At 36.2% G+C, this 12,619-nt stretch overlaps 1 protein-coding gene across 1 annotated transcript in view; it reads right to left on the bottom strand.

Annotated features, from left to right (window-relative positions):
* Window positions 1-12,619, bottom strand: part of egfem1 (EGF-like and EMI domain containing 1) — a 48,869-nt gene that overhangs the window by 17,803 nt on the left and 18,447 nt on the right. The window contains exons 6-18 of the mRNA XM_081369881.1: window positions 10,298-10,420; window positions 9,554-9,679; window positions 9,316-9,438; window positions 8,204-8,326; window positions 7,835-7,972; window positions 6,655-6,771; window positions 6,312-6,434; window positions 5,352-5,579; window positions 5,125-5,256; window positions 3,091-3,219; window positions 2,190-2,318; window positions 1,952-2,086; window positions 1,735-1,869 (exon numbers count right to left, since the gene is read on the bottom strand). Of these exons, the coding sequence (XP_081226007.1) occupies window positions 1,735-1,869; window positions 1,952-2,086; window positions 2,190-2,318; window positions 3,091-3,219; window positions 5,125-5,256; window positions 5,352-5,579; window positions 6,312-6,434; window positions 6,655-6,771; window positions 7,835-7,972; window positions 8,204-8,326; window positions 9,316-9,438; window positions 9,554-9,679; window positions 10,298-10,420 (1,761 nt within the window). The remainder of the gene's footprint in view (window positions 1-1,734; window positions 1,870-1,951; window positions 2,087-2,189; window positions 2,319-3,090; window positions 3,220-5,124; window positions 5,257-5,351; window positions 5,580-6,311; window positions 6,435-6,654; window positions 6,772-7,834; window positions 7,973-8,203; window positions 8,327-9,315; window positions 9,439-9,553; window positions 9,680-10,297; window positions 10,421-12,619) is intronic.

Genomic DNA, 12,619 nt, shown 5'->3' with positions numbered 1-12,619 from the left:
TTATTGTCATTAATACTATTATATAGGCTACTATTACGGTATAGCTAGCTTCACACTCTGACAACAAGATATTGTTTGTACTGCAAATATTGTTTGTTCAGTAAAAACAGCTTTGCTAGGCTAATAGACAAACAGAAGCACTTAGCATTACAGTTCAAATAGGATTGTCTGTCAACTCTATCCTGTCTGAATTCACTCTCTCTCTCTTTCTTGTCCTAGAAACTGTAAAGCGCTCTCCCTCAACCTCACTTCAATTACCCAGAATCACCCCTGAGGATGGGATAAAAGGGCCTGTTTTAGCATTAAGACCAAGCTACGATCTGTTTTAGCCATTAAGACTAAAAAAATGTATGTAGCTAAGTGATCAAGAAAGACTTATAACTAAAACAGACACTTCAAATATGTTATTAAAGCATGACGCTCTTTCCAAATTCATTCATTTCTCTCATCAGCGAACAGAGGGAAACCCCATTTATATCCACACACACAGTGTGTGTGTGTTAATATATAATTTTCATAACATAACGGAGATGTAAAGCATAAATCTAGCTACATAAAACATTTATTCCGTTACTCACTCTTTAATTCAAAGCTACTGAGGCTGAGCTGAACTGAATTGACACGCGGCACTATGAAATTACTGCCACTTACAGCTGTCAGTGTGTGTCTTCATGTGTTTAGTGCATCTGCTCCTTGGGATTTAAACAGGACATATTGTCTGATGATTGATTGTTCACAGTTGATCTCTGATGCAGACGTTATTGAGCTATTAAAATAACTGAGCCATTCAATCAGTTCTGTGCACCGACATCTGACAATCACTAGAGGGCGATGCAAAGCCATTATTGTCCCATTTGAAAAGTTAGCAGACCTTTTCTGATTTACATAAAAAAGAGACTCAGTAAATCTATTCAATTTCTGTATATGCAAATGAATGCAAATTAGTCCATATTTAATTAGATAATGCCTTGTTTGCATATTTAAAACTGGTGAAGTATGGTCACATCCTTTTAGTTTATTTAATTTTTTTACCCTATTGACCTGGGGTGTCTGTCTTTAATTCAGTAAGTAGTTTCCAGTTCATAGTTTCATAACTTCAATAAAGAGATTCTAAAATTGCAACTGTTATTACTTTACGTTTATTGGGCGCATAAGAGTAGGCTAGTAAGAGTTGTGGTATGCTATTTAAAACTCAGCTGCAATACATATACTTTGAACAGTAATAGTTGTCAAAATACAGTAAAATGTGAAATAATATTACAATTTAAAATAACAGTTTTATATTTGAATATACTTTAAATTGTGATGATAAAACTGGATTTTCAGCATCATTACTCCAGTCTTCAGAGTCACATGATCCTTCAGCAATCATTCTAATATGCTGATCTGATGCTCAGGAAACATTTATTATTATCAACGTTGAAAACAGTTGTGCTGATTAAGATTTTTGAAATCATGGTACTTTTTTTTCAGGATTCTTTGATGCATATAAAGTTCAAAAGAGCATTTATTTGAAATAGAAATCTTCTGTAGCATTATAAATGTATTTACTGTTACTTTTTGATCAGTTGAGTGCATCCTTGCTGAATAAAAGTATTCAATTCATTCAAATAAACAAAATCTGACCCCAAACTTTTGAATGGTAGAGTACGAACTGTTCAGTATGAGTATACAGTAAGTAATAGGTCAGTATTCCCTTCTGAACACAGATCGGTGTATGACTGTGAGTCTTACCCAGCTGGCATTTCTCTCCATGGTCTCCGGGTGGGCACATCTTCTGGCAATCTCCGTTTTTAGGGTCACACGGCTCCCCATCAGAGCAGTTACATCGCTCACGGCAGCCATCGCCAAAGAAACCGTCATCACATTCTATACGTGAACACGACATACCGTATATCTCCATGTACCTGTCTGACACAACTGTTTCTAAAGCTGTAGAAACATCACCTACCTGCCAGGCAGTGTTCGCCATGGTAGCCAGCTTTACAAATGCAGGTGCCTTTTAGGGGGTCGCAAGAGAGAGAGTTTTCCTGCGAACATTCGCATTCCTCCGAGCAACCCGCACCATGGGTCCATTTGGGACACGCTAATGTGGAGAAACACTATTTTACTACACCTCAAAATAACTGAAAGGAGATAAGTAGCCATTTTTGACTTTAACATACTACCCTAGCATAATAAACACTTACGCAGGTGGCAGAATTTGCCATATTTTCCGGGTGTGCAAAGGCAACCCCCGTACAGACGATGGCAGCGTCCATTATTGGGGCAGTTACACCTCCTCCGACAGGACCTCCCATAGAAACCATGCGGACAACCTGATGACATCACACACGGTACATCAGTGAAATTCCGCAACGCTCCTCTGGATTTCCACAAAGCACAATACATCACAAGAAATGTTAAGAATTATCTCATTTATTTATACATTCAATCATTTAGCAGACACTTTTGTGACTTTTTTTTTCATACTGATAATAAAGGAGCCAACAAAGTGGATAAAAAGATTCTGGTATTATTGTATTCTTGTTTTAATATCTTTTTATAGTCTCTTATGCTCAGAGAGGCTGCATTTATTTGATCAAAAATACAGTAAAAACAGTCAAATTGAAATATTAATACAATTTAAAATAGCTGCTATACTAACAGCTAAATAAATGCTATTTTAACATTTTAAATGTCTTTACTGTCACTTTTGATCAATTTAATGTGTCCTTGCCGAATAAAAGTATTACTTTTTTTTCCAAAAAGTGTCAGGACCCAAAGAAAATTCGCTCTCATTTGTTAACCTAGAAACATTGCCTTTACTTCTAAAAATGACATATATTGTGTTGTAATTGGACTGAGACACTTGTAGACTATCAAACAAGCAGAAGCCCAGAAACTATTAGAAAAGAGGGAAAAAAGAAATATACCTCTTCTTATATTCCTCTCTTTTCAACACGAGTCAACATGAGTCGACAGAAAGAGTTAGCATTACAAAAGGAAAAAGATATTTTTATGAATATTGAAATATGACACTGCAAGTAGAGAGGAAAGAGGAAACATCACAAGCATGGAAGATGTTAAAAAAAGACTTGTGTGCAGTACCGTTTTCACAGTGCAGACCTTGGACCCCTGGAGGACACAAGCACTTCCCCGTCACTGGGTCACAGCGGCCCCCATTCTTACAAACACACAGGCTGTTACACTGAACACCATATGTGCCCTCAGCACAAGCTATAAGAAATACACAGAGAGAGAGAGAGAGAATGCATAAGTAAATACATGTTTAGGGTTCTCAGAGGAACCGAGAGATATACAGCAGCCACCGTACTTTCTGTTGACTTTATAGGGTGGATTAAAAATGAGACGGTATGGAAAATTCAAACCGCGCTCCTGTGAATTTACAATGACGGGTTTGGAGATGCTCTAAGGACTGCGGCTCTCCAACATGCTGTCAATTTATGTTATAAATTAGTTGAGTTATAGTGTCTCTACAGGAAGTACTTTGCTTAGAGTCATTGAACTGCTCTGCTCAGTGGATTGATGGGATTTCTGTATAAATAAGGGTGAGTACAGCAGGGAACTGTACATCAGCTAGGTGGGGGAAGAAGAAGAACAGGAAAAATGGCACCTGTATCTCATTATATATTGAATTTAGGTCTTATACTCGGTCTAATATTCTGTCATGTAATCTATGAATGTGCTTCTTTTGTAAACATACATTTAAATAGGCAAATGCTATGATTGGATCATTATTGCTGTGAATATTATGTTTCTAGCAGGTTATATGTTTGGCAACAGTTCTTCTAAGCCTAACTGATGGAGTGTGTAGCTTTTCATTTCTTAAAGGAGAACTCCAGTCAATTTTAACATTGACACCCTGTTGACTTCAATGGGGCAAGTTTTAAACCAGCTTTCCTGTTTTCGGTCGAAGCCCATAGTAATCGATTGTCAAGTTCACACGCATAGGTTTAGTTACCTATGATCACGCGCGTGAACTCGACAATCGATTACTATGGACTTCGACCGAAAACAGGATGTAAATACAGGTATGTGCGCTGGCTGAAATAACATCATTTTTATACATATCTTTCACATCTACTGCAGTCAGATTCACCCGTGTTCACTCTGAAGGAATCACTCACATTGGCTGTGCACTTGTAATGACACATCAAGGATGTTAAGAGGCTAAAAGCAGGTTTAAAACTTGCCCCATTGAAGTCAACAGGGTGCAAATTTTAAAAATAGAATAACTCGGTATAGGCAACACCGATTTTTGTCGTTGTTTTCTGTACTGACAGCACTCCAAATTTACACAAAAATGAGCTCAATGTTAAAATTGACCGGAGTTCTCCTTTAAACAACCATGTACGAAGACTCATCATGGCCATATTTCAGGAAGACAATGTCAAGATTCATCTGGCTCATATTGTGAAAAAATGGGAGCATGAAGAATCATTTTCACACATGAATTGGTCCAGACCTTAAATTCAATGAAAGTCTTTGGGGTGTGCTGGAGGAGACTTTACAGAGTGTTGGACTCTTGCATTGTCAGTACAAGATCTTGACCAAAAATTGATGCACCTCTTGATGGAAATAAATGTTGTGATGTTATATTTAACGCCCTACTATATCATTTACTCCAACTATATGACTTTTGTCCAGATATTTACCTTGATTTCCAGTCTGGATAATTCAATGTTAGTTGGCGAAAGTCAGACCCAGTCTGCAGATTTTGGGCATTCAGAATTACGTAGAAAGATTTTTGCAGATTCCATCCAGTTGGAGGAGTCGATTACACTACGCATGTTTCTTCAGTTGAATACAAAAGAAGATATTTTGAAGAATGTTGGTAATCAATCAGTTGATGGTGGCCATTGACTTTCATAGTATGGAAAATAAACACTATGGAAGTCAATGGCTACCATCTAATGTCTGTTTAGCAACATTCTTCAAAATATCTTCTTTTGTGTTCAACAGAAGAAAGAAACTCATACAGGTTTGGAACAACTTGAGGGTGAGTAAATGATGACAGAATTTAAAAAACATTGTTAACTATCACTTTAAATTGAAGCTGTATTTCTTTAATGTTTTAGTTCAGGTCAGAGATCAATGATAGTAGAGAATAAACACACTCACTGTCATTACAGGTGACCCCAGTCCAGCCGGGCGCACACACACAGCGATCCTTCTCTAACGCACACACTCCTCCATTAGCACAGTCCTCACAGCTCACACTGCAGTCGTCACCGAATGAGCCCTCCTCACACACTGATACACAGAGTTCAAGATATAGTTATGTGTCCATTCCTTTTTCTGTTTGTTTATTTCACAGTTCTGATGTTACCGTTCCTAGTTTCTCTTACTAATCTTGCTGATGATGGTCAGTTCCTCTCTCTGTTCTCGGTTGTGCGGGTGTGCTGGGTAGTAAGTGTGTGTGTCGTCATCATACGGTCTGCTTAAAGCGGCGGTGTAATGCAGCAGTTGAGGGGGGCGACGGAAAAGCAAGTCCGGCAAACGTAGGACCTCAGGCTCATCTTCACTGCCAACCACGTCTTCCTCCTCCTCCTCCTCCAATTCCCTCTCATACAGAGCTAAACGCACAAAATGAGACAGAATGGAAGATATGGAAAAGAAAAGAATAGAGACATATACAGAGAAATAGAAATTAGGGTTATTATAGATAACTAAAACTAAAAAGAACTTTAAAAACAATAAAACAATAGCAATAAAAAACAATAAAAAATTTTTTGCTTTTGTTACTTGAATTAAAATAAACTTTAACTTAAAATAAAAATAAAATATAAAAAACTTATGTAAATGATATATTTTTAATGACAAGGCAACATTTTTAAAACTGATAGAAAATGTAATAACAATTATGTACACTTAAAAACAAAACAAAAAAATTATTCAAAACTATTCAAAATATTAATATTTATTTTATTATTGCCAAGGCAACATTCTTTATTTTCATTTAGTTTAGGACTAAATGTACTAAAATAACTAAAACTAATACTGAAATAAAATTGTATTAAAATGATATAGATAATAAAAAACAAAAATAAAAAACAAAAAAAGTATTAAAACATTAATTAAATTTAAAATAAAATAAAAAAAGAAAATATTAAACAAAAATTAATTTAAAATATTATTAAAAAATATAATAGTACCTCAATGATACTATACTAGCACTGATAGAGATATAACATTTCACCAACTCAAAACATGTCTTCTAGGTGTCAATAATACTCTGATTTACAACATTTTGCATCACTTCCTGTGTATGAGGTCAGCACTAAACAGCCAATCAAACTTGTACTCACATGAACATGATTTCTGGTCATAGTCCAGTCTGAAGCCCACCTGACAGAAACACTCATAAGAGCCCAGGGTGTTTACACAGTACTGAGAACATCCTGACGTCTCAGACACACACTCGTCGATGTCTGAAGAGAGACATTCATATTAAAACAGACTTCATGTTAACAAAAATGTGTTCAAATCAACTTAAAATAGCCCATTTGGGAGGAAAACAGGGGGAAATAGATTAATGTGTAAGTCTATAAAGTTAAAAATGTAGTTCAGCGTCAATGTAAGGCTCAATCTGTGATTAAGAGAATGTCAAATGAGGAAGACATGATACTAAGCACACACACACACACATACCATCACATGTGCAGCCGTTGGGTGTGTATCCAGGTCTACAGCCACACTCATAGCCTCCAGGGTAATTTTTACAGAAGTGACTACAGCACGCCTCCCCGTTTTCACACTCATCGGTGTCTGCAGACGACAAACACAAATTCAGAAACATTTTCACTTACTGACATGAGAAGCAGTGTTACATGTTACATTAACACAAAAAAGCAGACAAGTATTTAAATAATGTATGTGTAGACAACACAAAAAAATCACACAAATTATGTTTCTACGCCAATAATAATGTTTAATCTTGACTTAAAATATGACCATCAACATTTGTGAGATTTATTCCAACTTAACAGTTTGGAGGTTTTGAGGCATTGAACAATAGTGACCTGTGATTTTTATGTTGGATATTAAATAGTACTGTCAAATCGATTCACCACGATTAATCAATCCTAAAATAAAGTTTGTTTATTTGTGTGTGCATATATGTATATATGTATATATGTGTATATATATATATGTATATATATATATATATACACACACACTTTTACTATATAAACTTTTATGTTAGAATTGTTTAATCAGACTTAATTAATTTAAATCCATAAATTTATTGTAATTCAGATGTATCTTTTTCATTAGGATTGTTATTAGATTTATCTGTCATTATACAGTTATTCAACTAAATTGCAAAAATGCATATATTTACAGAGAATTATTTAAATTAATTAAATTCAAAAAGATATTAATACTTTTATTTAACAGAGATGCAATAAATTTATCAAAAATATCAAGTTAGAACATGTATATTCCTACGAATTTCTATTTCAAATAAATGCACTTCTTTTGAACTTTCTATTCATCAAATAATCCTGAAAAAAATGTATCACAGTTTCCACCAAAATATTAAGCAGCACAACCGTTTTCAACATTGATAATAATAACAAATGTTTCTTGAGCATCAAATCATCATATTAGAATGATTTCTGAAGGATCATGTGACACTGAAGACTGGAGTAATGATGCTGAAAATAAAGCTTTGACATCACAGGAATTTTTATTTTGTTTCTTTAATTTAAGTTTGACTTCTGGTAGTGTATATATATATGGTAGAGTAATTAATAATATAAAAACAACTACATTTTACATAGTGAAGGATTTGCTAGAAAACCATCAAGCGGGGCACATACTGTACCTATGCACGTCTTGAGGTCCTCAGCGAGCTGGTAACCTTGGTTACAGGAGCACAGGGGCCCGCTGGTGGTGTGCTCACAGTGATGAGAGCAGCCACCGTTGTTTTTCTCACAGCCGTTCACGATCTCCATCTCTATACCTGCAGAAAGCGTCACTCCACGTTAGGGTTTCTACAAGGTTTTCTAATCACTGATTGGCGCAAGTCAAATACACTGACCAATCACAGACTGTTTGGCTCCAGTAAACTAATTCCACATGTCAGTGAACTACTGAGATAATCTGATAATAGTTTTCCAAAGTGTTTTAGGCTTCCACCGAACATTATTTTAAAAGACTCACAGAGCATGTGTTAATGTGTATGTGTACTCACGATAGCACTGTTTCCCATCAGCACCCAGCTCGAATCCCGGATTACACACACAACGGAACGATCCCGGCACATTAGCACAGCCGTGAGCACATTTAGCCTGACCAGACACACATTCATCAATGTCTGGGAGAGGAAACGATTGGGCAATTAGGAAATATGCCAGTGTAAAACTCACCACTAGTTTGTGTGCGCGTGTGTGTGTGCGTGTGTGTGTGTGTGTGTGTGTGTGTGTGTGTGTGTGTGTGTGTGTGTGTGCACAGCAGGGGTGAGAGTCTCTTCATGGGGTCTGCTGAAGTCTCATAAAGTCTGGACATAAAAAATGAGGTCCAGACAAACATGTGTACCCATGACTTTATACTGGCCTGCACACATAGTAACTAACAGCAGGCTTGTTCCACCAGTAGTGTGTGTGTGTGTGTGTGTGTGTGTGTGGGTGTAGGACATAGACAAGAGTTCAGTTTTATGGCACAGCTGAAGACAGATTTGCTGTGGCCTGTGGCCAATAGAATTGCACTGAGATAGAAAAAATAAATAAATAAATAAAATATATATATATAATAAAATAATAAAAATAATATAAATAATAAAATAAATAACAAAATAAAAAAATAAAATATAATAAAATAATAAATAAAATGACATAAAATAAAATAAATAATAAAAATTAAATAATATAATATAATAAATAAATAATATGACAAAATAAAATTACATAACATAAAATAAATCTGTCTGTCTGTCTGTAAAGCCTAAAAAAAACTTTCAAACTTCAAGACTTTGTCAAGTCTTTAAAAAAAAATTGTTTTAACATTCAAGCAAACGAACCATCAAAGTTTGTCCTCACAAGCTTTCCTTTCTTCTTATTAAAATTACACTTATTTTATTTCATTTTAATTCTACTTCCATAGCACATACATTTCTGGGAAAGAAATACACAATATTTAATCAAAATAAAAAATAAAATACAAATGTCTGTAATTGGCTATGGATTATTCTATTGGTAGTAATTAAAAATGAGACAAAACAGTGTCCAAGATAAGCATTATTTATCTGTAAAAAAAAAAAAAAAAAAAAAAGTTAACATATGTGGGTAAATGTCTGTGTACACAAACCTTCACATTTCCTAAAGTCGGCTTCCCGTTTGTATCCTGGTCTGCAGCTGCACTGCACCTGTCCGTTCACATTACTGCAGATATGAGAACATCCACCATTATGTTCCTTACAGGGATCCTTCACTGAGAGAAAAACACAGCACACACACACACACACACACACACACAGACAAGTGTTCACATAACCATCACAATATTACTACAGTAAGTCAAAGATGGCGTATGCATGTGAACTCACATTCACAGTGTTTTCCGTCTCTTTTGAGCTGGTAGTTGCTGCGACATTCACACTTGTACTGGTCGTTTCCCAAATCGACACACCTGTGTTCACAGCCGCCATTCTTTACGGAGCAAGAGTTGACCACTGGAAAAGAGCCACAAACAAACAGCAACTCAGTGCTTTCTTAACGCTCTTACAACCATTTGGTTACTATTCGGCTCGGTCAACCCAGACATTTGACTGCCAGATTGTAATGGCAAACTCAGATTTTATGTTTGTACAGGAAGGAAAACTTTCATTGTAAATGGAAAACATTTCTGAATCAAATCCAGTTTGGAGTTTGTGTATATATTAAGAGCATTGGAAGCTTCTCATTCCCTTTATCTTGCTCTCTGAATGATGATGTTTCCATGTCGTGTCTGAGCTGGCAGATTTATGGAGCCTTAGGGGACAGGTCAGCGCTGTTGTCTCGCTTTGATGACATCGCCAGGCCTGTCACAGAGTGATGACACATCCAGACTCCAGTAAAACAGGATAAAGGCTGTTTCAGGTTAATGAGATCAGCAGAACCAGAGCTCAACCTGCTGTGTTTACGTTGTTTGTTGAGCTAGCAGAAATAATGGAGTTTTAGGCAGCCTGCTGTTGCTCTCCTTCCCAGAATGCATTGCTATAGGTGATTCACAGATGCTACTCAAGATAGAGAGATACTACTCATGATACATGTGTGTTTGTGAGCATGTAAGCGATTTTTAAAGATCTTACCTATGCATGTGCGAGCATCGGCGTGCATGCGGAAACCCTCTCTGCACTCGCAGTGGTACGAACCCAGTGTGTTCACACACGTCTGCTGGCAACCACCGTTCAGCTCCTCACACTCATCTTTATCTGTGGGGACAACATGCATGAACACACACATATGTAACAAGTAAGACATTGTCTGCCTTCACTTGAATTTAATGTGAAAATTTGGCTTTCTTTCAATCAATCAATTATTTATTTATTTATTTAAAGAGGGCTATTATGATTTTTTTATATTTTTACATTTCTTTAGGTGTAATGTTGCTGTTTGAGCAAGAAAAAGGTCAAAAAAGTTAAAAAGCACAAAGTCTATCCAAAGGGAGCTATTCTCTATATCAGCAAACACTGTTTCTGACCTCACTAAAATGTTTCTGCCCAATTCATGCGCAAAATAAAGCAAGTGTGGTCTAGCTGAGTTGCGTTAGTAGTGTGTTTTCGCCATGTCCAAGAGACGCTGTTTTTTTCCACCTGGATCTAATCAGAGAATGTCTAATAATAAGTACACTTCCGGCTTCTGAACTGGTTGCAGTTCCACTCTGGCTCCATATGAGGGCGCTCACAGGACGAGTGCAGAATGAATGGAGGTCTATGGCGCTATACCCATCAAAATCCACTTTTCTCAGGATATAATTATTTGTCTAGTAATTTGAATGTTGTATTTGAAAGGAGATGCAAATAAATTACACATTGCTATTGTTAGATTTTTTTAGAGTCACTTATTTGCTTTAAAAAGTCTTTTAAAGTGTCAATGACATCATACACATCGTACGACCAGAGATACGGCTTTACGGCAATCCTTCAGTCACTTTGGTGCGTTCGCGCTGTGCACTTTCTTTTCACTCGAGGCATCGACAACACAGCTGACACAGGTAAACACACGTGCTAGAAGAGTTTTTGTTTTGTTTGTTTCTGGTCCCGCTTCGGATGCCACGATGCCATCAAGCGGTATCTCTGGTCGTAATCAGTCCTTCACTGACCAATCAGCGTTCATTAGCAGAATGCTAGCGTGTTATGGGCAACAACAACTCAACCTGTACGAAACCGAAAGGACATAAGTACTCGTTCATTCAACTTTCGACCTATAACCCATGTTGAACTTGCAAAACCTACACTCAAATCTGAGATTTCTCAACGGCAATCGGGTGAAAGAGACACATTTAGCCCCACAGACTCCTATTTATTTTGCACTCATGGGTGATCGCCCCCAGTGGAACTCTGGTGGAACTACAACCAAAATTCGGTACAATAGGACTTAATAGGGAGTGGGCAGGCTCTCCGTAGACGGGCTCTGATCTAATGCAGTTATGGTAAGGGGCGTGATATTTCTGAAACCCGCTCGAAGCGGTTAACCAATCACAACACACTGAGTGAGATGACCAGTCAGAGCACACGTCGCTTTTCGGAAGGAGTGGCTTCCTAGAGACTGGAACTAAATAGACCGTTACTGACAGACTGAAAAGAGGGGTGCTGCAACAATGTCAAATATCAAAAAAAAAAAAAAATAAGGTGTATTTTGAACATTTAAGAGTGAACAACTGTTTTCAGTTGTGGTCAGAATTATTGGCACCCCTGGTAAATATGATGGCTGTAAAAATAAATCTTCATTATTTATCCCTTTGATCTTTCATTCAAAAAATGTAAAAAAAAAAAAAAAAAAAAAAAAACACATTATGAAATCAATGTTTTTCTCCAAAACACATTGGCCATAATTACTGGCTCCCTGCAACCTTCTATAAGATAATAGCTGAGTTTTCTTCTTTAATGCCATCACAACTGTAGTAGACCCCAAAAACAAAATCAAGACTTTGTAAAAGGGCATTTGTCTCTAAATTAATTCATTCGTTCATTCATTCACTTAATGTCTAAATATGGCTGTGGGTCAAAATGCAACAGCATTTGAGATCGTTCCTGATAGGGGCTGTGTATAGCAAAAAAAAAAAAAAAAATCCAAGTGGTAAAATCACTGGTAAATACAAAATAATAATTCATATATTATTTTATAAATAAATTAATCACTGATTTTCTGCTAGTAAGCATGGTACTTCAGATATCAAATACATGAAAAATACATTACATTTTTGGAAATATTACTTTTTCGCTCTGTTCTGTATGAATCATTATCATGTTCAATGCATAAGAGATTTTCCATAAATAATAATAGTAGAACTGTCACTATGAGGAATGTGCTTATATACATGAGATTAATGGTGACCAGCCTTTTTTTATGCCATACAATTCTTTAATGCTTTAACAGATGTTTGCTTTTAAAAATGTATTTAAAAGAAG

The sequence above is a fragment of the Scardinius erythrophthalmus genome (genome assembly GCF_964197995.2).
Source record: "Scardinius erythrophthalmus genome assembly, chromosome: 7".
In the NCBI taxonomy this organism is placed as follows: Eukaryota; Metazoa; Chordata; class Actinopteri; order Cypriniformes; family Leuciscidae; genus Scardinius; species Scardinius erythrophthalmus.
The sequence above is the reverse complement of the archived record's forward strand: the minus strand, read 5'-3'. Positions and strand labels throughout refer to the sequence as shown.